The 27703-nt window shown below is 37.5% G+C and overlaps 1 protein-coding gene across 3 annotated transcripts in view; it reads left to right on the forward strand.

Annotated features, from left to right (window-relative positions):
• The window catches only part of ARK2N (arkadia (RNF111) N-terminal like PKA signaling regulator 2N), a 75470-nt gene that overhangs the window by 13868 nt on the left and 33899 nt on the right, over positions 1-27703 (forward strand). For 2 of the 3 annotated variants that reach the window (XM_060028989.1, XM_060028991.1), the window contains exon 2: positions 12257-13041. In XM_060028989.1, coding sequence (XP_059884972.1) covers positions 12327-13041 — 715 coding nt within the window. In that variant the 5' untranslated portion in view covers positions 12257-12326. Of the gene's footprint in view, positions 1-12256; positions 13042-21726; positions 27056-27703 lie in introns of those variants that run through there. The other variant, XM_060028990.1, reaches the window with a different exon arrangement.

Below are 27703 nucleotides of genomic sequence, written 5' to 3' on the forward strand. Positions count from 1 at the left end.
GAAGACAGTTTTTCCACTGATGGGGTTGGGGGGAGATGGTTCAGTAATGTGAGCGATGGGGAGCGGCAGATGAAGCTTTGCTCGCCCACCTGCCGCTCACCGCCTGCTGTGTGGCCCAGTTCCTAACAGGCCACGGACCAGTACTGGGGGTTGGGGACCCCCGTACTAAAGGATGTCTTCTTGGTTGCTTCCAGTTTTTGGCGGTATATTCTTAAGCATTTTTGGCTGAAAATCAGTGTTAAAAGTAGAATTATAGCAGAAGCATACTTTTTTTTTGATTATTACTATCACCAATAGTAAATATTTATTGAACACATTATTTTAAGGTATGGTGCTAAGTGGGTTATACTTTGGAGTGATGAGTAGGGAAGAACTTGGACTCTGGAGTTGCTTTAGTTAAAATTCTGACTCCAGTATTGGCTCTGTGAGTTTGTGCAAATTGCCTAACTTTGTACCTGTCTTAAAAATGGGTTAATAGTACAGTTGATCCTTGAACAACATGAGTTTGGACTGTGTGGGTCCACTTATGGGTATTTTTTTTTCCAGTAGTAAATATTACAGTACTACATGAGCCAAGGATACGGAGATCCGGAGGATATGGAAGAAAGGAGTATAGGGAAGGCTGACTATATTATACTGGATTTTTGACTGTGAGTAGGGTTGGGGTTGGGGGTGGGTTATGCATTTAAATGCTTAGCTGATTTTCTAGAGAGTAGAGAGTGCTTGATTTTAATAGTTACTGAGCATATATGCACACATCCACCCCCCCCACCCCCCACAGATAGATTGTATCCTTGGCCATCAAACAATCGATCCAGTCATGCCAAAGGCTGAATTATTTGCAGTTATTTTTACAAGAATGTAAGATTAGTACTAAAATACTACTTAAACAACTGTTCTGCTTTCCTACACCCATACAGGGTATATATATTGAGAGGTGTCTGAGCTGTGTAGTGCTTTAGAGTTTTTAAAGCATTCTGTAAACATTGTCATGTGTACATGTTTGTTGCCCTTAATAACCATTAGAGTCTGTATCCTTACTCCCTACTTCTTCTTATCTTTTTTTTCTTTTAAAGCTTGTATATTAGGAACTAAAGAAAAAAGATACTCATCCTTATTTATATAGTTAATGGTAGACCTAAGATTAGAATTCAAGTTTCTTAAATTATTTTTTTTCTCTACTTTGCTGCCTTTATTTTTCATCTGTCATTACTTTTAAGTATGATGAGAGTCAGCTGCAGAGAAATAGAAGAAAATGGTACTGATTCTCAAAGATTTGAAATTTTCCAGTTCATGATTTTATTTCATGTTTTCTTAGGAATGCCAAGGATATTTTAGTATTATTGGCAGGAGAATCCATCCGCACCTCTCCCAAGCATTAGATCTAAATATTAAATATCTTAGTGCTTCCTCAACATTTCTTTACATGTCTCAAAGGTACTTTAAAAAAAAATTGAAGTATAGTTGATTTACAATGTCTTGTTAGTTTCAGGTGTACAGTGATTCAGTTATATATATTCAGTTATATATATTCAGTTATATATATGTGTGTGTGTGTATATATATATATATGTATACACACACACACACACACACACACACATCTATTCTTTTTCAGATTCTTTTCCCTTATATGTTATTACAAAATATTGAGTATAGTTCCCTGTGCTCTACAGCAGGTTCTTGTTGGTTATCTACTTTATATATAGTAGTGTGTATATGTTAATCCCATCCTCCTAATTTATCCCTTCCCTCACCTTCCCTGTTGGTAACCATAAGTTTGTTTTCTGTGTCTGTGGCTCTATTTCTGTTTAGTAAATAAGTTTATTTGTATGTTTTTTTTTTTCACATTTCACATATAAGTGATACCGTATGATATTTATCTTTGTCTGGTTTACTTCACTTAGTATGATAATCTCTAGGTCCATCCATGTTGCTGCAAATGGCATTATTTCATTCTTTTTATGGCTGAGTAATATTCCATTGTGTGTGTGTGTGTGTGTGTGTGTGTGCGCGCGCGCGCGCGCGCGCGTGCGTGTGTACCATGTTTTCTTTATCCATTCATCTGTCGATGGACATTTAGGTTTCTTTCATGTCTTGGCTATTGTAAATAGTGCTGCAGTGAACGTTGGGGTGCATGTATCTTTTCGAATTAGTTTTCTCCAGATATGTGCCCAGGAGTGGGATTACTGGATCATATGGTAACTCTCTTTTTAGTTTTTTAAAGAACCTCCATATCAAAGGAACTTTAAACTCCCTATGCCTGATACTAAAGTCTTTGATGTCCCTTTCCCCTCTCCATTCACTACACAGGTCTTTCATGTTCCCTTAGTGATTGGTTCTTCCATCAGTCTAGTTGCAGAATCTAGAAACCAAGAACTTGTCGTTGATACCTGTCTTGATTTATTGATTGATTGATTGTATTGGGTCTTCATTGCTGTGAGCAGGCTTTCTCTAGTTGTGGCAAGTGAGGGCTACTCTTTGTTGTGGTGCGCGGGCTTCTCATTGCAGTGGCTTCTCTTGTTGCGGAGCACAGGCTCTAGGCGTGTGGGCTTCAGTAGCTGTGGCTCGCAGGCTCTAGAGCGCAGGCTCGGTAGTTGTGGCACATGTTCTTAGTTGCTCTGCGGCATGCTCTAGGTGTGTGGGCTTCAGTAGCTGTGGCTCGCAGGCTCTAGAGCACAGGTTCAGTAGTTGTGGTGCACGGGCTTAGTTGCTCCACAGCATGTGGGATCTTCCCAGACCAGGGCTCAAACCCGTGTCCCCTGCATTAGCAGGCGGATTCTTAACCACTGTGCCACCAGGCAAGTCCCGATACCTGCCTTTTTCACCTCCCGTATTTGCTCTATGATCTCTCATATTCACCCATATCTCTCTGTTGCCACTACAGTCAGTCTAGAGTTACTGAAATTTTTAGCCTTGCCTTTGAATTGTTCAGCTGACATTTACTCTTACCTTCCTTTTCCATCCATTCTCCACTGTGCAGCCAGAGTGGTCTTTTTATATTTATTTGTTTATTTATTTGGCTGCATTGGGTCTTTGTTGCTGCTTGTGGGCTTTCTCTAATTGTGGCGAGCGGGGGCTACTCTTCTTTGTGGTGTGCGGGCTTCTCATTGTGGTGACTTGTCTTGTTGCGGAGCACTGACTCTAGGTGCGCGGGCTTCAGTAGTTGCAGCACGTGGGCTTCTGTAGTTGTGGTGCACAGGCTTAGTTGCTCCGTGGCATGTGGGATCTTCCTGGACCAGGGATTTGAACCCGTGTCCCCTGCATTGGCAGGCGGATTCTTAACCCAGAATGGTCTTTTTAAAGTACAAATCAGCTTAAATCTATGTCTGCCTTCCCTATTTGAAACAGTGGGTTCCTATTTATTCCTCAGGAAGCCGTCCTAGATCTCCCAGACTATGTTACATTCCTCTTCTTTTTCTCCTTTCATGGTGCCAACATACCTTTTCTCTGCTGGACTTACCGCAGAAATAAATTTAATATTTGCGTGATTATTCACTTGTGTGATTATTTGTTTGTCTCTCCCTTAGACTCTAAGTTCCATTAGGAATGTACCATATATTTCCCAGTGCCTGGCGTAGTAGCTAACACTAGGTACTCAATAAATATGTGTTGAAAGCCTGAATGAATCCTCATGACTTTGGTTGTAGAGAAGTGACTTGTTTGTTCTGTGATGGACTTGAAGTGAAGAGGAAGAAGAGAGAATAAAAATATTAAAAAACACTATTTCTTGAAATTTGACTTTGTGCTTGTTATGTACTAGGTGCTTTAAGTGTCATTTATTTCATCCCACCAAGAACTGAAGTTTTACAAACAAGGAAAACCAATGTTAGAGAACATCAGTTTGCCAGTGGACACAGCATTTCCCTTTTCTCACCTTAAGACTGGTGTTTTTATGAACTTTTATTTTCATATTTGAAAGACATTGGATTACCATATCTCATGGCTGTTACCATATTGTGTTAGTGCTTAGAGTGACATTGATGAAAACTGGCAGCAGTTTTGTTTCTGTAGGATTATTGTCTTTGCCAGAATAGACCTGTCATCTAAATGTAATCAACTTTTAAAGTAACTCAAATGAAACTTTGAAGTTCCTTCTTGGGTTTTAAGTCAAGTACCTTTGACCTTTCTTGTTTCCTTTGATTTTTTTCCCTCATGTCTCTCATTATGGAATATAGGTTAAGATTTTGTAGTAGCCCTGTTACTCTTGTTTTTATTTTTTATATTTTTAATAAATTTATTTATTTATTTTTGGCTGTGTTTCGTCTTCATTGCTGTGCGTGGGCTTTATCTAGTTGCGGTAAGTGGGGGCTACTCTGTTGCAGTGCGCAGGCTTCTCATTGCGGTGGCTTCTCTCATTGCAGAGCATGGGCTCTAGGCGCGCGGGCTTCAGTAGTTGTGGCTCGTGGGCCCTAGAGCACAGGCTCAGTAGTTGTCGCGTACGGGTTTAGTTGCTCCATGGCATGCGGGATCTTCCCAGACCAGGGCTCGAACCCGTGTCCCCTGCATTGGCAGGCGGATTCTTAACCACTGCACCACCAGGGAAACCCTCTTGTTTATATTTATTGAAATCATTCTTATCTTTCCAACCCAGTTAAATTATTATCCTCTTTGTAGACACTTTTTCTAGTTCTGATCTTATGAATGTCCAGAGTTCTTTATACTTTCCTGTAGTACTTACCTAATTCTGTCCTACTTGTACTCAGCCAGTTCATTTGTGTGAACTACTTACTGTCTTTAATTGCCCTGAAACATTTGAATAGTAAGTTTTCAACAGATCTTTATTTTTGATTACACTTGAGTGTGAGTACTGTGACTTTTTCATTTTGTAGTCCCAAAGCTAGCATGTTGCCTGACACAGTAAGTACTTAATACATATTAGCTGAATTAAATAACGTCTGTCCTAGTCTTTTAAAAATGGTTTTAGGGCTTCCCTGGTGGCGCAGTGGTTGGGAGTCTGCCTGCCGGTGCAGGGGACACGGGCTCGTGCCGCGGTCCGGGAAGATCCCACATGCCGCAGAGCGGCTGGGCCTGTGAGCCATGGCCGCTGAGCCTGCGCGTCCGGAGCCTGTGCTCCGCAACGGGAGAGGCCACAACAGTGAGAGGCCCGCGTACTGCAAAAACAAAACAAAACAAAACAAAACAAAAACCCCCAAAACTTAGAGGAGAGTGTGACTGCTTTGAATTAAAGAGCGGAGAACCCAGTACCCAAATTTGTTTTTTAGTGGTCTGATGCCTATGTACTAGTTTTGAAAATTTGTGGGTATAGATTTTTTAGGGGGAAGAGAAGTGACTAAAAAATTTAAACATTGAAATTAAGAGCAGACTCACGTGAAGATTGATCTTTATTGTGTTTCTTGTAGACTTTTTATGTTGGGTGGTTTTGGGTCACAGATATAGATAGCTTTTTAGTATCAATTTTAAATAAAATGAATGGCTGCAGTAGACTAAATCTTGGAAAAAAACATGTTATAAATTCTATTTGGAACATAGTGATCTCTCAAGGGAGGTTGGTATAAGCCCTATCACTTGGTACTTGAAGCTAGATTAGATAAAACAGTAGAAGGTCACCTGTTTGGACCAATCCTGCATTGCAAGGGAATAGACAGGATCAGTTGTAAGACTTTTTGTTTTAAACTTAAATTTCTGTGACAGGGAAAATGTTATAGCCTCTACTCAAACGGGCAGAAAAGAATTCTTATTTTGTCAGTAAAATATTGACAAACTTTAAACAACCCTTTTTAAAGTTGCTTTTTTGTCTAAATAGAAAGCTGTTTGTTTTGTGCAAGAGAGCAAAGTGGGAATTCATGAATTATCTAATGCTATGGCTTGTACATGTCAGGAAGCAGTGTAAGTTAACTGGTTCATCTAGCTCATGTTTGAGGCATTACCTGCTTGTGTTTCTTACAGTTCTAGGGTGGTGATATGAAATAAAGATGCAGGAGTTCCCCATTTTGTAGACTGTCGAGCAAAATCTTGTCTAGAAGCAGTTTCACTTAGTGGGCTGTGCTTGTGTCAATTTGTGGTTTCAACGGAAAAAGTGCCTGTAAGTAAACTTGTAACAGCAAATGACTTGTTTGCATTTGCCGCATCAGGAAGGACAATACAGTGTCAGTTTATTCATTCATTCATTTTTGTGTCATTTCATGCAGTGGTGTTAAAGAATGGTTAACGATGGTTGTTCAAGGGCTTAAAATGAGAAGTGTGAACGGCAAGACTTTCTTATGTTAGGTGCTTAATGATTTTATACATAGCTATGTCAAAATCCTCAGGAGGGTTCCCTATAGTGGTCTCATCTTAGATAAGACCTCACTTATCATGGCCCTTTCTCACACCTCTAAGCGTACTGGAAGTTGTTAAACATCCAAGAATATACTACAAGAAGGAAGACTTTCTTCTCTGGGTGTGTTTTATGGATGTCTTTGTGGTTTTTCTTCTTCCAAAGATAATTTCTTACTTACCAGTTTATAGACTAAAGCAGCTGGTTCACAGTTGTTTTTTTTTAATTATAAATTTATTTATTTATTTTAATTTTGGCTGCGTTGGGTCTTTGCTGCACACGGGCTTTCTTTAATTGTGGCGAGCGGGAGCTACTCTTCATTGCAGTGGCTTCTCTTGTTGCGGAGCACTGGCTCTAGGCGCAATGGCTTCGGTAGTTGTGGCACGTGGGCTCAGTAGCTGTGGCTCACAGGCTCTAGAGCGCAGGCTCAGTAGCTGTGGCGCATGGGCTTAGTTGCTCCGCAGCCTGTGGGATCTTTCCGGACCAGGGCTTGAACCCGTGTACCCTGCCTTGGCAGGAGGATTCACAATTTTTAAAAAAGACTGTTAAAGTCTCTTCTCTGTTCACTCTGTTTTCTCCTTGGATGAGCTGATATATTCAGCTATCACCTCTGCTTATATTGATAATGTCCAAGTTTGTATTTCTGTTTTTTTTTTTTTCTTTGAGACCGGTATTCCTATGAGCATTATCTAATTCAAATCAAAGTTGATTACTTCTCTTTTTACTCTTCCTATAGACCACATCTTAGTTGGGGGGTTACCCTGTACCCAGCTGTATATGCTAGTAACCACCCAAGGAGTGGAGTATGTGTCTTATGGGTTGAGTTTGTGAATAATGTTCAAAACTTCTATATTTTTGCTGATTTTCTGTCTAGTTTTATACATTTAGAATGAGGAATTGAAATCTGCAGCTGTTAGTGTTGAATTATCTTCTTTCTATTCTGTCAGTTTTTGCTTCATATATTTTGGACCTTTGTTAAGTGCATATATATTTATAAGTAATGTATACATATACATATATACATATGTATACATATTTTCCTGGTGTCATTTCCTTTGTATCGTTATGAAATGTCCCTCTTTGTCTCTAGCAACATTTCTTAAAGTCAGTTTTGTCTGATGATGTGTTTTAGCTTTCCTATGTTTACTCTTTGCATAGTATAGCTTTTTCCATTCTTTTCTTTCAACCTATTATATCTTTGAATCTAAGATACATCTTTTGCAAACTGCATAAAATTAGATATTTTTTATCCAGTTTGACAATCTCTGCATTTTTTTTTTTTTTTTGCGGTACGCGGGCCTCTCACTGTTGTGGCCTCTCACTGTTGTGGCCTCTCCCGTTGCAGAGCACAGGCTCTGGACGCGCAGGCTCAGCGGCCATGGCTCACGGGCCTAGCCGCTCCGCGGCATGTGGGATCTTCCCGGACCGGGGCATGAACCCGTGTCCCCTGCATCGGCAGGCGGACTCTCAACCACTGCGCCACCAGGGAAGCCCTGTAGTGGTCTTTTATTTGTTTCACTGCTATATATGCTCCTTCATTGTAGGAATTTACCACAATTTATTTTACCGTTCTGTTGTTAATAGATGTTTGGTTTTTGTTTTGTCTATCACAAAACAGTGCTTTTATGACACATATGTTTCTCTAGACAGTGTTTTTCAAGCTTCAGGTTGCCAACTATTAGTTGTGAAATCATTTTACTGAGTCATGACCAGCACCAAATTTTTTAACTATATAGAATGGAAAAGAAAATATCTGAGTGCTTTACATAAGTTTTTTGTTTCATGAATATCACAAGAAGCTCCAGACTCCTTAGTCACCCTGTTTCCTGCACTCTAATCTCCAGAAAGCACTGCACATTCCCTGTTCTGTTTCTTCCCCTCCGTCTTCAGCTTCCTTCCACTTTGTTTTATCATCAGCAAAGACACCAATATTCTCAACCTCCTCTCTGAACTTTCCCTTTATCTTCTGATACTAATAACAGTTTGGCTTTCCCCTGAGGGCACTGCTTCACCTTGCAAGGGGTGGCTGTGCTTTGTTTTTGTTTTTTAAAAAATATATTTTATTTATTTATTTTGGCTGTGCCAGGTCTTTGTTGTGGCATGCGGGATCATTAGTTGGCGGCATGTGAGCTGGGCACGTGGACTTCTTAGTTGCGGCATGCATGTGGGGTCTAGTTCCCTGACCAGGGATTGAACCTGGGGCCCCTGCACTTGGAGCGTGGAGTCTTAACCACTGTGCCACCAGGGAAGTCCTGCCACTGACCCCTTTATATTGTGATGATTTTTGTTCCTTGCTTAGTGTCATTTTGTCCATTATTACTTTTGTCTTAATTCTTGGTCATTTCAATATACGCATAGATGCTTCCTCTGACACTGCCCACTCAGTTCCCGTAATGGTTTTGTTCTCTTCTCTACCTCAGCCACGTATTTCCATAGTCATACTCTAACCTATGTTTCTTGAACTGTCTGTTGTAAAGGGCCATTATATTTTTATTTACAATCCATCGTTGGTGGATTTTTTGGGTAAAATACAGTCAAAATCAGATACTAGGAAATCGAAATGCTCTTTGGTTGTCATGACAATATCAAATTGCTGTAAATTTCTAATCAGTTACTCTTAATTTCTACACTTCCCTCATTGCAGACAGTCATTCAAGGACAGCACTTTGAGTGCTATTTTAGATCTTGTTAGTTACCAGTAACTGCAACCCTTCTGTAATCTCAATTTCATTCACAGTGCTCTTGGACTACCACCTTCTATCTTTCCAGTTCAGTGTATACCCTTACTACACTGGGATGTCCATTCTGTTGGTCCTAGCACATTTTCACTACCCCATACCTTCTTAATGTGATCATTTAAATCATATTCTTGTACACATTTGCTTTTTCTTGCTTTGTTCTAGTTGCTTGGTGAAACTACAGTTCAGGTTAAATCCAGTGTCTACCTCCTCTGCACTTGGACTTATACAGCTGAACTTGAAAGGAGGAGTCACATCCATGTATACCAGTTTCACTTTACATTCATGGCTATAGCCCTTAGAGTGGGCCCTTATTATTGTCTGGAAATCATTTACTGTACTTGCCTAGTTTCTTCACTTTCTCACTATTGTTTCACACCTGGTCCTCTGATCAGCCTCACCACCATCTTACTCATCCTCAATCTTAACTGATGACCTTGCTTTCTACTTTCTTGAGAAACTTGTAGTCAGAAGAAAACTTCCACAGATTCCCATCATGTTTATCTTTGGGCCATGCAAGATTAGAATGACACCTTTTGTTTTGATGATAATTTTTGTGTTAAGGTCTCTTTTGCCTGTTAATCATACAGATAAATCAGCTGGGGGGAGTGGTTATATAATTTTCAGTTATTTTCCTTTAAACCTTTGTATGTCCTTACGTATGGGGGCTGGACATTAAACAATGACACAATTACTTAACTACAGTTATGCAAAGTGTCCTGAAGGAAAATAGGTGTGTAATATGTAGATAACAAGGATCTTATTAGTCTGTAAGGTACCCATGCTACCCCCAAGGAAGCAGTGTTTATTCTGATAACCTGCAAAGAGTAGCCAGCAAGAGGTCCCGCACAAAATGAGTGTGAAAGGCCAGAGATCTGAAAAAATTGTTTTTGTGACAGTTTTTGTAGCTAAAGAGAGCTGGGGTGTGAGTGGCCCAAGATGAAACTAGAGATGTGGACAGAGATTTTGAGCAGAGAAGAACAATCACATTTTACCTCAAGTTTCTGTTAATGGTTTCTACATAGTTTAGAAATTGAGTATTGTGAATTCTTTTTCACCCTGTTTAAGTCATTGTATTTAGCAGTTTTATTCTTTGTCAGATTTTCTGTAACGTATGTTAAACCCTTTTCCATTTTTCACAAACTCCCAAACCTGCCTTATTTTTCACCTTGTGTTATGCTTTGCTGACCAAGAAGGAGGTCTGATATGATACAAACTCCCTCCAGATTTTCCCAGTAGCCTAATTTACTCTTATACTTACTTTATACTTACCACTTCCTTATCTCCTCAGAGCAGGCAGTGTACTGCTTCCTTACCATGGTTTAACTTTTCTTCCTGTCCTCAAATTCTTTTGTGTTAGTTTCTTAATTATTACAGGACTAATAAAACAGTGCATTTTCATTGTCCAGAATTGACAGCCAGGTTTTGAAAATTATTGCATATGATTCTTTTTTTCTCTTTTTCCCTGTGTTGGGTCTTCGTTGCTGTGGCGGGCTTTCTCTAGTTGCGGCTAGTGGGGGCTACTCTTCATTACGGAGCATGGGTTCTAGTCATGCAGGCTTCAGTAGTTGTGGCAAGCGGGCCCTGGAGTGTGTGGGCTTCAGCAGTTGTGGTGCGTGGGCTCAGTAGTTGTGGTGCATGGACTTTGGGGGGGCCCAGGCTTCAGTAGTTGTGCCTCGTGGGCTCTAGAGCTCAGGCTCAGTAGTTGTGGCTCACGGGCTCTAGAGAGCAGGCTCAGTAGTTGTGGCTCATGGGCTTAGTTGCTCCGCGGCCTGTGGGATCTTCCCGGACCAGGGATCGAACGCGTGTCCCCTGCATTGGCAGGCGGATTCTTAACCACTGAGCCACCAGGGAAGCTCCATGAGATTGTTTTTAACTTATAAATGTTTCCAGTGGCCATGAATGTTCTGGTTTTCATGAATGTGTTAAGGAAAATTCATCAGAATGCCTGTTTTATCAGCAGCTGAGAACAGGACCTGAAAAAAACCCCAGATATATTGAACATTTATGTTTATAGTAAGCAAAAAAGTAGGCTTGTCATGTTAGATCAATAAATAACTCCATTTTTCAGATATCTTCTAGTTGCTGTCTACCATATAGTGAACTATCAAGTAACTTGATGGAATGAAGTGACAGAGATGTCTTATTGTGCCTCACTGACATACCATCTAGCTTAATGTTTGTGTCTGTCTGTGACTTATGGCACATGATCATTGCCTTCCTTAACATCAGTTGTTCAGGGTGAGGTATTTACTTGCTTTGCACATTGTTAGCCTCCTCTTAAAAAACCACTAGTTAATGAAGTTTGCACTGTATAGGTCACAACTCTTGTGGTTAAAGATTATGTCTTGTTTGTCTGTGATTAAGTGGAGTTGTAGCACACACAGTGGTGGAAGGATATTAGGTTCTAAAGTTAGCGTAGGAGGTGGAGAATGTGTGTAGGGGGTTTTCTTTTAACCCCCTTAAGTCATTCATAGAATAGAGAGTTTTAGGTTTTTTGGGTTCACAAAGTAGTTAATCTGTATTTAGTGGCTATTTTTTATGAAACAAAACATATGTTTAAACATTAGACTCATCATATTCAGCATGATGAGAGGTTTGTGGGAACTAGGAAGAACTGAGGAAATAGCAGATTCAGGTTTTTCATCTTAATGCCCCTCTAGAGCAACTCCTGTTGAGAGGAATGACAGCTTTGATGCATGTAATTACTTTTGTTGCCCACTTGCCAAATGCACGTAATTGGTGGTTTTTTTCCCCCTTTAACATAAGTGTACATTTGATGTCACTCCACTGTAACTCACTCCCTTGCTTCCTTTCTTTGAGGATTTGAATGTAAAAGTAATCATTCCAGTTCACTTGTTGTAGACCAGTTTTTTTGGAGCATTCCTTTTCATTTAAAGTTTACATACTTGCTAACTATATCAAAGCTTTGAGGATCCTTTTCTTGAACAGTTTAAATAAAGTTTTAAAGTTGAAAATCCTTGTTTGGTTGCTTGCTGGTCTTGCAAGTTCAGTAATAGAAGATTAATATTGTGCCATTTTTAGTAGCTGTGTATGCCAGTATTTTGGTCGTATTAAGTCCTCTGAATTTGACTGTTGTTCAAGCAAATAATAGATACATGTATTTTAAAGGCCTATATGATGGTAACTTTTGCTGCCCACTTAGAAAGGTAGGAATGTTGTGTTGATTAAATAATCTGCCATTTCCGTTTATTGATTTTTGTGTGTTTTCGTACAGGTTGCTTTCCCGTTGCATCTTTGACATAGTTTCCTAGACTCTGCTCCATGATTTAACTTGAAAGTCTGAAATGAAGATGGAGGAGGCAGTGGGAAAAGTTGAAGAACTCATTGAGTCTGAAGTCCCACCAAAAACATCTGAACAAGAGACAGCTAAGGAGGAAGATGGATCTGTAGAACTGGAATCTCAAGTTCCGAAAGATGGTGTGGTGGATTCTACAGTTCTTTCTTCAATGCCCTGCTTGTTGATGGAACTGAGAAGGGACTCTTCTGAGTCTCAGTTGGCATCCACGGAGAGTGACAAGCCGACAACTGGTCGAGTTTATGAGAGTGACTCCTCTAACCACTGCATGCTTTCCCCTTCCTCTAGTGGTCACCTGGCCGATTCAGATACACTGTCTTCTGCAGAGGAGAATGAACCCTCCCAGGCAGAACCAGCGGTAGAAGGAGACCCTTCCGGAGTGTCTGGTGCCACAGTTGGGCGCAAGTCTCGCCGGTCCCGATCTGAAAGTGAAACATCCACCATGGCTGCCAAGAAAAACCGGCAATCCAGTGATAAACAGAATGGCCGAGTCGCCAAGGTTAAAGGTCATCGGAGCCAAAAGCACAAGGAGAGAATCAGGCTACTGAGGCAGAAACGGGAGGCTGCTGCACGAAAGAAATATAACTTGTTGCAGGACAGTAGTACCAGTGATAGTGACCTGACTTGTGACTCAAGCACGAGCTCATCAGATGATGATGAAGAAGTTTCAGGGAGCAGCAAGACAATCACTGCAGAGATACCAGGTAGAGGATGTTTTTTAAACTGACTGTAGAGCACCTGATGGCATTTCTCAGCTCTCAGGCTCAGTTAGATGAGTGACACTTGAAAAAATCCAGGAGACCTGCAGCTCTGTGTAAATTTGAAGACTGCAGTGTATTAACAAGACATGGCCAATTTAAAAACCTGTTCTGAGGTTTCCAGTGCACTTTAGCACAACAGCCAAAAAAAATACTTAATGATAGGGACAGGATTATTTTTAAGTAATGGAATTTCTCACAAGTCTCTTTCTCTGTAACACATTACCTGAATTCCCATCATTGCCTTTCTAGCACTACTTAGATTTAATACTCACTGTTCAGCATTATTACTAAGTACGTTTTCCTCAGGAATAGGCACCTTGCTTTATTATATAGCCACTGCACTCGAGCTTATGGTGTCTGAAATAACATGTTCTACCTTTCGTTAAAGGTTTCTAATAACTATTCCTCCTAAAACAGTAGTTTTATGTGTCCCCCCCCATTCAGTGCATGTTTAGCTAGTTGTCACTTGCATTGAAAGGAATGTTTTTTGCAAAATTTCCCCCTTAACGCCCCCAAGTTTAAAAAGTACAGAAAAATCTGCTGTTCCAGCTCTTATTGGTATAAGAGTCTGTAATTTATTACATGTTTGACACATCTGCTTTCTCCATATTACTACGTCTGGTACTGTGTATGTACTACGAAGGCAGTCTTGAGATTTCATAGTGGAAGAAAGGTGAGGTCTGAATGGTTCTTGGGTGAATTCTCATTGAAGAGACTCTTTCGATTAGGAACATTCTGTAAAGTACATGGCATTTAATAGATCATGACAGCATTATTTATTGCTACGTTAAAGGGGGAAGTTTTGGTTTTCAAAGTTTTATGGGTGACTTTTTTCCTCCTAGTTTTCTGAAATGTTTCTGTTTCTATACGTCAGCATATTGCTGCTATACAAAGAATATTTCAAGATAAATCATATTGGTTAATTAAACCTATAGCTAACCAAACTTACAGAAACTCAGTAATAAGAATGATTTTATAGGTGTTCAACTTAAAATAAAACCATCATCCATATAGTATATTAAATATGAGTTTTTAACCATCGTTGGAAATGCTTACTGTTTTAATATCTATTGAATTCCTTTGGTAGTTCCTTATGTTAAAATTACTGGGGGAGGGGATTTAATTGAAGCTCATCAGATGACTGCATGAGAGAAGCAAACTTTGGGGTTGTTCTAAGGCAGGTTCTAGGTGTATTTCAAATTTACATTTAATATTTTAAAGAAAGCTATATTAACACCTATACAATTGTTTATGCATTCTTATGTCCTGTTCTAAGCTATTAATCAGGATCATGATGGATCTCTTGATATAGTGCTTACTTAATTCCACTCACTAAATAGATTTTTATGTAACTGCCCAATACTTTGTCTTTTTATGGAAAGGGAGAAGGTGGGTGAACAAAGTGCTCTTTGAAGATAGACCCCATTGAAGAGGTGGCATGAAAAATATCTTCGTGGGCATTCTCCCTATTTGGCTTAAATAGGTTAGGTGTGCTTTGTTCATATTTTCCAAACCTCTTTGCTAATTGACTACCTTGACCAGTGTCTAAAACTTCTAAAACATCAGTCTTCTGTTTCTTGTCTATTCTGAATTGTATACTAACCAAAACACCAAATTATCTGAATCTGTAATTTAGTTTCTGTTGTGCACACCACTTAATAAGTTGGTGGATTTTGAAAATATGAAGAGTTTTCTAAGGTAATCATGGAGAATCAAATGGGAGGTAAGCTGTAGGGCCACTGTATATGACTGCCTAGGCTCTGCACCACAGAGTTACAGAAGGCGCTGTACACATAAGCAGCTGTGAATGGTCTTTCCTGGAATTATGCAAAGCAAAGGTAGAACATCCTAAGTTTAAATATTAGGAAGTTCATTTCAATTATCCACATTGTTACCCCCGAAAAATTTTGACATTTTTCATTGCTGATGTCATAATTATGTATACCTCAGTTTCTTGAATCAGATTATAACTTTGGGGCAGGGGGGATACACTCTACCTTATAGCAAGGCAGTTGTTGAAAAGTTGTATAGATTGTGAAGATAGGATAAATTGTGAACTGACTTATAAGATGAGTGCAACACCATGGACATTCAGGTGAACTTAAACTGGATGTACCTAACAGCAAATCTCTTGGAATTTGAAATTTGAATCCAGCTGATTATACAGAATGGAAACCAAGAGGAAAAGTTAAAAACTGAGATTCTTGCTATATGCTTTCATCAAGGTACAACTAATTTAGTAATTCAGAATTGCTGTATTTATAAACTTTTTTTGGCAGCAGCTTAAACATTGAAGGAATTATGCTAAATATTCACTTATGCCAAACAGTTGAACAATTAATGCATTTTCTTTTAAAGAGTGGAAATAATTAATGCTGCAGACTTATATAGTGCATGGTGATGATTAATAATTGAGTTTGATATTTGGACAGTAGATGTTTATGAAGTGGTTTTGTTGTTGTTGCTTTAGTTAACAGTTAACTGACAGGCAGCTTAGTATCCACACTAGATCATTCTTTCTTTGAAGTTTTTGAAACTATATTGCTCTTTTAAGAATCTGGAGGTATCATATCAAGATAATTCTGGTACTTCTTTCATTTGGGGGACTTAGAGATGAGCAAAAATAGAGTATTTTGTAGTGCATATTAATGTGAAAATACTATGTGGTAGTCTTGAGTATTCAAGGCTTTTGTTGAGTGTCTCATTTATAGGTGATATTTTTGTATTATTAATCTTTATACTTTATTATTAGAGCATTATTTCTTCGGGGGTTGGGGGGGGTCAGTTTTTCTGTAAAATCACTTTGAGACTAGAGCTGTAAAGTCTGCTCTTGCAGGGATTTTTTTTTTTTTTTTGGCCATGACACACGGCTTGTGGGATCTTGGTTCCCCGACCAGGGATTGAACCTGGGCCCTCAGCAGTGAAAACTCAGAGCCTTAACAATTGGACTGCCAGGGAATTCCCTGCAGGGAGTTTTGATTTTAGTGAATGTGAATAAGTCTGTGACATCAGACTTCAATTCAAAAATTCTCTGAACAGACCAGCTTACATGCATCATTGTAGGTGGGCAGCAGGGAAGAGTTTTTCCAGTGACCGTTGTTTTTCATAAATATTTAGTATAGAATAAACCTCAGGGTAGCTTCATCTTGTCTTGGCTATAATGACCTGCTTTTGTGTGGTTTAATAGTCCACCATGCAAGTGCCCACTCAGACTGAGGTTCCAAAAATAGTATCCACCTTGGTAGGTAAGGGTCAGTTGTCTTGGCTGTTTTGCATTTTAGAAAACCTAATCGGTCTTTGTTGGAGAATGTCAGGGAGGCTGTTGAGGACACCTGTTTAAGATCATCTGAATCCTCAATCCATGTGGCCAGGCGCAGCTCAGTCCTACTGAAGCTAGGATCTCAGCACTCACTACTCACCCCACACAATTATACAGTGAAATTCCTCATGATAAGCTATCATTTTACCTTACAGTTTTTCTGAGGTAGAGGCTTATTACACTTGATCAATTAACTCTTACTTGGAAATGAAAAAAATTTCTTTAGTAAATCCTTTGTAGGAAATTTTGAAAATAGAAAAATGTGATGTATAAGATTAAAATCCTGCTTTTGTTAACATTTAAGTATATTGCCTTCCATAATATGTAACAAAATTTATCATACTATGTATACTTCTTTCTTTCCCTCTAACATTGCATTTTGAGCCTTTAACCAAAACACAGTAGTCTCCCTAAAACCATGTATGGATTTTGAATAATTTAGCTAACTATAAAATAACTTCCCTACTCCTGGCCCTTTGGGCTGTTTTTAGTTTTTGCTATTATGAGGAAGGGTATGAACACTTGAAGGCTCTTGACACATACTGCCAAACTACTTTTTAATACTTTATTAAGTTTATTCCATCCAGGAGCTTGAGTATTTGTTGCATTATATTCTTTCTATTGAGTGTTTATAAAAATGTTGCTGGTTTGATGGATGAACTGTATCTTTAATTTGCATTTCTTTGATTACTAATGAAGTTGAAAAATCATATTGGCCATTTGTATTCTTTTGGTAAACAGTCTATTCACGTTCTTTGCACATTTTCCTCTTGCTACACTTTATTTTTAAATTGATTTGTGAGGATTCTTAACCTACTGGGGATTGAATTACTTGAAAAATATTATTATTAATTTAAGCAGTAGCAACTCATGGTAGAAGATAAGACCCCCAAACCCATGTTAGGAATTCCATGACCTTTTTCCTATATTGAATATGAAGTGACTAAAAGCCCCATGTCCCCAATTTAAGCCTCTGTAATCTGATTGTATTTTGGTAGCTATTTAGGAGACTCACTAAATACATTGATAACAAGACACCGAGACTGAGTAATCAGTTGAAGACTGCCTGAAAAGTGATTAGTAAATGCAAACAAAGCAGGTAATATCTGTGCAGTTTTCAGTCTGGCTATATGTTAGAATCACTTGTTGGGGGTTGGGAGCATTTAAAACTTATGATGCCCAGACCCCACTGCAGACCAATTAAATCAGAATCTCTGGATCTGACCCAGGCATCAGCATTTTTCTCCCAGCTTTTTTGAGATACAGTTGATATATAACATTGTGTAAGTTTAAGTAAGGTATACGTGTTGATTTGATAAATGTATATACTGCGAAATGATTAGCACAGTAGGGTTAGTTAACACGCCTCTCACTTCACATAGTTATAATTTGTGTGTTGGGAAGTTTTAAGATCTGCTCTCTTAGCAGCTCTCAAATATACAATACAGTATTGTTAACTATAGCCACCATGCTGTATTACATCCTCAGAACTTACTCATCTTATAACTGGAAGTTTGTCCTATTTGATCACCTTCACTCATCCTTGCTGCACCCCGTACTCTCCACCAAACTACTCTGTTTTTTTGAATTTGTTTTTTTTAAGATTCCACATGCAAGTGAGATCATACAGTATTTGTCTTTCTCGGACTTATTTCACTTAGCATAAAGGCACCAGCATTTTTAAGCTCCCAGGTGATGACAGTGGGCAGCCAGGCTGAGAACTACTCAATTAAGCAAAGTGATATGTTAAGTCTCCCATAGCTAAAAATCATTGTAAGACTGGTAGTCTGCTTCTGTTAAGTTCTGAACAGTGTCATCTAGTTTTTAAATATGTTATTAGTGATTAATAAACATAAGCACCTTTAAATTTTACTCCATTTAAGTGATTATTTTAAAAGCATGCATTGTTTAAATGTGGTTTTCTCTATGCTACAGTGTCTAGATAATGTTACCTTAAATTTAGAAGCTTTGAAATCTTACTGGTGGGTATCCTTTGGCAATCTCTAATGTTAAAGCACCAAGGTATTATTTTCAGCCTGCTTTTCCTAGCTTATTTCCTAAAGTGAGTGCCTTTAAAAGCTTTGTGTATGCAAAAGCATAAGCTTTGCTTTTGATGTCTTTCTCAAAGTAGGATATATTTTAGTGTTAATAAAAGGACATATGTGTGTTTAAGGTGAGAATATGGTCCCTGGTTGTTGTTTGTTTTTTTTAATGTATTTTTTAGAGCAGTTGTAGGTTCACAGCAAAATTAAGCAGAAGGTACAGAGATTTCCCACTTATTCCTGTCCTCACATGCGTACAGCCTCTTTCACTATCAACACCCCCACAGAATGGTACATTTCTTATAATTGATGGATGTAGATTGACATATTATCACTCAGAGTCCACAGTTTACATTAGGGTTCACACTTGGTGTTGTGCATTCTGTGGGTTTTGTTTGACACGTATCGTTGGGTCCTCTTTTTAAGACTTCAAAATGTCTTGTTTTCAGTATTTATTGCTGGTAGTCATCTTTATGAGGCTGCAACTTATCTCACTGTCCTTAGCATAAGTATTCTCACACCAGTTTTTTGAATTCAGCTTTTAAATACTCATTTTCCAGTGTTTGTTGAAAAATAAGCAGCGCCAGAATCTGAAACATCAAAGTAGCCATATCATTTCCTGTCCTGTACACTTCAGTTTACCCAGCACTTATAATGGGGATAAACTGTTTAAAGAAAGTTTAGTATTCTTTAAATTCCATTTAGACTTTCCGTAAGCTAAATATGTTACACTTCGGGGAAAGATATGCCCTTCTTGAGGAAGTTTACTTATAAATAAGGTGTTTTTTTAAAAAAAATTATTTATTTTTGACTGCGTTGGGTCTTCGTTGCCGCGGGCAGGCTCTCTAGTTGCGGCTAGCGGGGAGGCTACTCTTTGTTGCGGTGCGCGAGCTTCTCACTGCGGTGGCTTCTCTTGTTGCGGAGCATGGGCTCTAGGCACGTGGGCTTCAGTAGTTGTGGCTCATGGGCTCTAGAGTGCGGGCTCAGTACTTGTGGCGCATGGGCTTAGTTGCTCCGTGACATGTGAGATCTTCCCGGACCAAGGCTTGAACCCATGTCCCCTGCATTGGCAGGCGGATTCGTAACCACTGTGCCACCAAGGAAGCCCTTTTTTTTTTTTAATGTGAAGAAAGGGGATGGAATGCAGTAATCAGGGGAGGAGGAATGAAATGAAGTTAGAGGGAAAGTTGATAACAATAAACGTTATGAGGTTTTTGTTTGCTAGGTAGAATTGGGCTAAAAATTTGTCCCATAGCCTTTTAGGCATTGAAAAGAGGTGGCATGACATAAGCAGTTCTCATTTTCTAGGAGAAACACTTCTTTTCTTGATACTGAGACCTGGGAAATTTTTCTTTTGTCTATTCATAAAAAATCACTATGAGATAAAGTAAACCATATTTTCAGAAATACCCTGAGATAAATGCAACAGAGCATTTCATAGGGTAGTTCTTTCTAAGACTTCTTGGTATAGGTAGGTGGTATAAGGCCAAGATTGATTGATTCCATCAGTCATTCATTCAGCAAATATTTGGGCACCTACTATGCGGCATTGGGAATGCAATAGTGAATGAAAAGTCCTTGCCCTCATGAAACTTAAATCTTTTCTGAGGAGACAGATAATAAATGAATTCATCATATGCTATCAGGTAGGGATATACACTATGATAATAAAGCAGGATATAAGAGATGAGATAAAGATGGACTAAGGATGGGGTAGAAAAGCTATTTTTTTTTTTTTTTTTTCTGTACATAGGCCTCTCACTGCTGTGGCCTCTCCCGTTGCGGAGCACAGGCTCCGGACGCGCAGGCTCAGCGGCCGTGGCTCACGGGGCCCAGCCGCTCTGCGGCATGTGGGATCAGCCCGGACCGGGGCACGAACCCATGTCCCCTGCATTGGCAGGAGGACTCTCAACTACTGCGCCACCAGAGAAGCCCAGAAAAGCTATTTTAGATATTGTAGTCAAGAGTGGTCTGAGGAGGTAACATTTTTAATAGCTCCCTGAAGAAATGAAGAGTTCAGTATAATTAGTTTTATTAGAAACCCAAAGTATATGGGACCCAAACCAAAGCTGATCTGGCCTAGTTCAAGGATAAAACACTGTATGTAGAGGAGCATATCCTAAAACTAGAATCCTATGAAACCACTGTTCTACTTGCTATTAATAGCTGTACACTATTCACACGTTTGGAAAGTGCTGGATCATGTGGAAGCAGATTTCTTTACTGCAGGACAACTCGGAGCCGTTAATGTGCTCTCCAAAGTGGGGAGGTTATGATTTGTAGCATATCCCAAACTTAACCACAAAACTTTTTTTTTTTGAGGCATACCTTTTAGCATCTTGCACAGACCAAGGTTTATAAAAAACTGACCCAGAGGTATACATGGATTATGCATATCCTCTGTGGGGTTTTTTGTTTTTTTTTTTAATTTGGCTAAGTCACGTCTTAGTTGCGGCACGTGGGATCTTCGTTGTGGCATGTGGGAGTTTTCCTTATGGCACTCAGGCTCTAGAGTGCGCAACCTCAGTAGTTGCAGCATGTGGGCTCTCTACTTGTGGCATGTGGGCTCTAGAGCGCGTAGGCTTAGTTGCCCTGAGGCATGTGGGATCTTAGTTCCCCAACCAGGGATCGAACCCATGTCCCTGCATTGGAAGGCAGATTCTTAACCACTGGACCACCAGGGAAGTCCCCTCTATGTGGTTTTTCCATAAGGAAAAAAAAAAATTTAACTTAAAACAAGAGCATTTGATAAAAATCAATTAGCTGACAATTATTGTATACTGATTTATTATGGGTCAGCTGTCAAAACAACTTTTAGAATTTTAAAGTCATAGTGTGAGAATATTCAGGGATGCAGTGGTTTTCAATCAAGGCTGTACATTAGAATCACCTGGAGAGCTTAAAACAAAAAGAACCTGTAATGTCTGGGAGCCACCTAGGTTTTGGTATTTGTTAAACCATTCCAGGTCTTTATGTTCAGCAAAGGTTGAAAAACACTGTTACAGATTAATAGTTAGTTGTATAGTAACAGAATACACAATCCTCCACAGATTCAGTGAAGCTATGAAAAATGGTAGTATCATGTTGTGCTTCTCAGAATTACCAACTTTTGTTTGGTTAATTAATTAAAATGCCCCTTATGAGTGCTATACCTATATGGCTGTTCTTAGTAATGCTTATGCCATTTTCCTGAATAAGCTTGTCTTAATAAAAATACAGTTTTCTGATTTAACCATGTTTTATCAAATGGCCTCAATGTCTTTAAAGCTGACTTCAGTTGTGCTGGGGGATCTGAAGGAGCGCCCAGGGAAATTCCAGGATTACTTGACAGGGGTGCTGTGTGTGATAGGTGCTGCATAGGCAGTGTCCTAGAAGAGGCCATGAGCTGTTTTTCCAAGATGCAGAGGCAGAAAGAGGAGAAGTTCCTGGTGTGGATGGAAAAGGTAACTCTACTTGACACTGGTGAAGAGAACAAGCAGCTACTGGAACCCAGGGAACTTAAAATGCAACTAGTTGGCCAAAGAATTTCCCCTGTCACCCAATCAGGTGCTTACATGCAGATGCCTGATTCCCAAGAACTGCCACAGCAGCCCTTTGTGACTTGTCACAATGTTGACAGTACATTAGAGTTCTCAAAGACATTACAGTTTTCCAATTAACTTTGCTGAAAATGGGAATATTACAGAACAACCTTTATCTGCTTTTTGAATTGTGTAAGAAAGAATATGCTTTTGCCCATTGTAAGTTTCTTTTGATGATGTTTAAAAAATGATAATAGTAAACAGTTTCTTTTTAAAAAATTCAGAACAGAGTTTGATAAATTCTAGCTTGAGTTTTGTTACATGTGGTTGGAACGTAGAACCATATTTATACGATGGTAGGGGTGATCCTCATCTTTATGCTTTTTTCATGCAAAAATATAACTAAAATATAAAATAGGGAATCTTAGTGAATCCAAGGTGGGTAAGTAGTTAATTCCCTGAGAGCCTCTTAGCATTATTCTCTACAAACACTGTTGACTCCCTTCTGATTCCAATAGGAGGAATGATGTAATTAATTCCGCTCTGGAGGTCATGAGTGAATATATTGCATGAACACTTTTCTATCATTCTTTCGTATGTCATTTAATGAACTAATTTGTTGCTAGTCTTTAATGAATTATATTAAATCGCCTTTGTATGCAGGAAGAATGAATTATTTTCAAGCAAATTAATGCTCTGTACCTACTATGCAAGATACTGTAGGGAAAGCGGATTAGAAAGGAGTTTGATTTCATGCATGAGAAAAATAGTAGTTTTCATTGTTACATAGATAAATTTTTATTTTGAGCTTTAACTTAAAGCTCAGTGCCTGAGCCAATTACCTGGCAGACATCATCCAGAGGAATTGTTTGGTGCTCTGATGTAAAGGGTACCTCTAGAGGATACAGATGAAATGGTCACTCTATTAAGGGTGTGTATTGAATGGGTTTTTAAATTACTAGTGACTAAGTGTATTGGCTAATGTACTACCAATTTAATTTTGTTTTCAATCCCTGGACTGAAAATAAATGGCATGTTAAAGAGCCCATGGAGTGTGTCAAAGGGGAGAAAATAGCACAGCATTGAAAGGTTTTGCAACATGATAGATTTTTAATGTGTGGCCTAGGACTGGGAGATACTGGTATTTTATCTTTTCTGGGTTGGTAGGAATATTGTGAGAAAAAGCTAAATTAGGAAGAAAATTTTCAGTAGGACTATATAACTTTGCTAACATTACCTGTTTTTTTAAAATTGTACTTTCTACTGGGTTTACTTACAATAAAAATTTAGTAGTCTTTCCCTTCAAATTTATAACCTAATAACTTCTCAATATGAATAAGGTTAATTATTTTAATATTTAATGTAGTTGCAACTTTGGAAAAGATCTAATTCTGTGTTTTGCAAGAGGAAAGATAGGTGGCATATTTGGAGTTTCATGTATAGTTAACACAAGAACAACAGGATTTTGAACTGCATAGGTCCACTTATATGCAGATTTTTCTCACTAAATATGTGCTGTAGTTCTATACGATCTGAGCTTGATTGAATTCGTGGATGCAGAACCAGAGACTGTAACATTTTATGTGGATTTTCTTCAACTGTGCAGCGCGGGTGGGAGCCCCAACCCTTGTGTTGTTCAAGGGTCGACTGTATAAACAATAAAGACCTCTGTTTTATTTTAGTAATTTACCAGTAACCACTCAGAAAAATTGTCACCACTTTTTCTATTTAGTTCTATATTCAGACATTTATACCTTGTAAATTAACTGTAATAGACTGAGTCAATTTATTTTGCTCTTCTAGTTTTGAAGTGAAAAATGACTATTGTGGTTTTTTTCTTTTTAGAACTTGATATATGAGAATTGGGAGTTTCTCTGAAATGATAGTGCAACACTTGTAAACTACTTCAGCCAATTTTTTTTTAAATTAAGTTTTATGTCAACAGGAAGAGCAGTTTGGTTTTGGGTGACTGACAGGTTTTTAACTAATCTGTAATCTTTACTTGTAGTTGCGATGTTTTCAGGGAAGTTTGTTCTGTCTTCAAATTCTCCCTGGCATCACAGATTTTACTAGACATGGATTCTTAGATATAAGAAAATGTTAATTTAATTTCAGCATGTTAACATGACTGCTTTTCTATGCATGTATAAACTGCTTCAGGCACTTAACAGATTTCTTTTTTGTTTCATGATTTAATATTTCATATATTAAGCATATAGTGGAATGCCTTTTAATTTTAAAATAGAAAATAATTAATGAATCCTTTAAGAATAACATATAGACATATTCCTAGTATTGACTGGGATGTATTCTAATTCTTGTTGTTACTAGATAACAGAGTAGGAGATTTACAGATTTTTTTTTGCCTTTTAGAGAAAAATGTCAATTTAATGGAATTATCAGACATAGGTTTTAATAATTGATATTCAAGGTAAAAATAATATTTTGAATATTTGAGAAGGTGTTAATAATTTTGGGAAGCCTTTTCTACATAATTTTGGATAAAGATGTGGACAGGTTTTGATAGAAAGAAAAGGAACACCAGAATATATTGATTTAATTCATAGAATATATGCCAAAATATTAAAATTTATTCTGAAGTAAAAATTGACATTCTGTGGTTTTGAGAGTTTAACCTTAAGAATAATTTTATAGCAGAAACATATATACAGGTTTCCCCCTGATTTTCAGTTTCTCACAGTGCCTTGAAAATGTGTTGCTGTCTTAAAGAGTATTGTTTTGAAAAACAGTAGTTTTTTTTAATATGAGTTGTGCTTTAAAGTGATTATACCTTTTCCAGGTTGCACAATTTAAAAATTCTTCTTTCAGAAAAATTTGTTTTTGTATTATGGACAAAGAAGTATTAAGTATTTGAAGTAGTTTTAAAAAAACTTGACTGCTGTTGTGGATTGTTGAATTCTCTTTCACTGAGGCAAAGTCTGTATTCCTAAGATTATAGTACTTATATGTACTAATACAAAGAAGTGGGAATTATTTTTAGATTATGTGGTGGCATTTTTATGTAGGTATTCTTTTAGAAGTGCCTAGTGGTCTTCCCTTAACTTCCCTTTAATTCCCTTAATTTTCCTAGAATTTTAAGAAGGTTAAGAAATATATCCTGTTTGGACTTTTTGTAGTGTATAAAGGGCTAATGCTGGACAGAAACTTCTTTCAAGTTATAGCATTAATCTAGACATGGTCCAAATGCTTTTTATTTAAGAATATAATCCCGTATCTGGATTATGTCATCTCTAATGGGTACATATGGAATTTAGTTGCTGGTATTTGAAAGGGGGGGCAGTGAAGATAAATGTTTTCTAATAATCTGTCTATAGACTGTTTTCTGCCTAGTTTATACTAGTTCAGTGTTCTAGGACATTAGATTTCTAATCATTTTAAGAGAATTTAATCAGCAGGTTAGAATTATCAGGTTATGCGAGCCACTCATTAGATGATAACTTTTAATTATATTGATGTGTACTTTGTGTGCTTATTAAAACTTGAGTGTAATAAGAGCTCAAATAAAATTTTAATTTAGAACACAGTTCAGTAAAATTAAAATCTTAAAACTTAATATTTTGCATGAAGTGTGTTTTTTTTTTTAAATTTAGAATAAAGGTTCTGTCATTTTGGGGCTCCAAGAGAAAGCCTGTTTTTTGTTACCAAGTCAAAGGAATAAGCCTAGTCTCAAGGGGGTATGTTTGTGCACGTGCTCGTGTATGTGTACCCACCTTCAGAATTTTGAAATAATTAATTCTGTATTTTTATTAATGTTATAGTTGGCAGGTTGCTGGAGACATAACTATGCAATAGTCTACAGGGATTTTAATGGATTCCGGTCATTAATGTATCCATTTATTGCTTCCTAAATGTGTGTTGAAAAAAAGTTGCCCACATACTAGTTAGGGTGATTAGTTAAAGGGAAAAATTTATTTCTTAGATTATCAAGTAAAGGTTTGGACCACTTGTTTGTTTCATTAGCCGACTGAGTAAAAGAATATACATGAACTAGTTTATTTTGCATCATTGCTTTTGTCATTCCTTAGTGTTAGGTATATTTAACAGCAGAGACTCTAGTCTCTGGGTCAAGGTATAGCTCAGTTTAATTAGATTTATTACTTAAAATTTGTATGCAAGTCAGAATATTAGAAATGAAGTCATTTTAAATGTATTAAATCTGCTGTTAATGAAAGAAATGCTATAGTGATTTCTTTTGTTGAGCAAAACAAAACACCCAGATTGATATTACTGATAATTTTCATTTTTAATATACAGCTAAATTTGCCTGATGGTACAGTTATATGAAAATTATAGGAAAGATGGTGAATAGACTTCATGCTATGTATCATCATTTGTTTAGAGTAACATATTATAGGCAAGTTATTTTACAGAAGGTGACTTTTAAAAATAATTACCTGTTATATTTTGTTTAACTTGTATTGATTTCCTCTCTTCTGTTGCTATTATTTAAATGGTACAGTGAGGGCACAATGAGAAAGATTTTGTGGAGTTCCACATGTCAGAAAATACAGTATCAAAACAATTTCAGCAAATTTATTAAACTGAAAATTTATTAATTTATTATTAAATTTGTTCTAATAAAAATTGTTCTCAAAGAATAATTCTCAAAATCTTCTCTAAAAATGGTGTATGTGCCCTTAATCACTGTACAGATAAGAAACTTGTCTTTTTAATTTGTCTAGAACAGTTGTATGAGTACATTAATTGTAATCAACGTGAATAACTTCCGAGTTCTATACTTTTCATTTTTTTCTTGATTTCTGTTTTTAATTTCTCTGACGTTTAGGAAAGTTAGTGGGGATTGAAACCAAACTGTTAGTTTACTAGTAATGAGTAGATCTTTTCATAGTATCTTAAATTACTACATCTTAAAATAGAAGACATCCTAAGAAATGAAGGAATAATAATCCACGAGGAAATGTATTCTTTGGTAATGAAGGTATTCATATTATAACTTTAAGATTTGGGAAGAATGTTATCAAATTACTGTGATTTTAATTTTTATTGCATTTTCTTTATATCTTTTACCTAACTCTGCATTTGAAGTGTATCAACTAACCTAGATAAATAAAAATTTTAAAAAAGAAATGTTTCTTGTTACTCTCTTTAGGATCATATTGCATTAGTTATAGTGATTCCCTGCCAGTTAATTCACATTAGGTGTTCCTGAGTCAGGAAACCTGCTTTTCCATAATGGAATTAGGTATCACTAATAATAGATTTTACATGATGTTTTTCGGATAATTTTCAGGTTTTTTTGTAGTTGGTATATCAAAAAAGAAAATAACAAAATACCAGTGTTAACATAAAAGGTGGAGATTCTTCTCTTTTATATGTCCTTCTAAGTTATCCTATTAAAAATTTAGGAATATTTAGAAAATATCAAAATTTAGACTACATTGAGGAATAATCAAAAAGCCGGAATGGATGTGTCTTTTGCAGGGTACATAGACATGAGGATGTAGCTAAAGTCATATCTGATTTTCATCTTCTTCCTTCGTGTATGTAGTACAGATATTTTAGTTTTGTTCTCTATAGATCTGAATCCTCAAAGCAGTAGGTTGTGGATTTGTCCCTGAGATACAAAGATAAATTGAAAGATGGTGACCTCTTCAAGTGCCCTGTTTTCTGTATTTAATCTTGAATATTTCCTTTTACTTCCTCTTTGATACTTTCAAAGTTAACTCTTCATCAGTATCGTA

This window comes from Delphinus delphis, chromosome 13 (assembly GCF_949987515.2).
Source record: "Delphinus delphis chromosome 13, mDelDel1.2, whole genome shotgun sequence".
Lineage (NCBI taxonomy): Eukaryota > Metazoa > Chordata > Mammalia > Artiodactyla > Delphinidae > Delphinus > Delphinus delphis.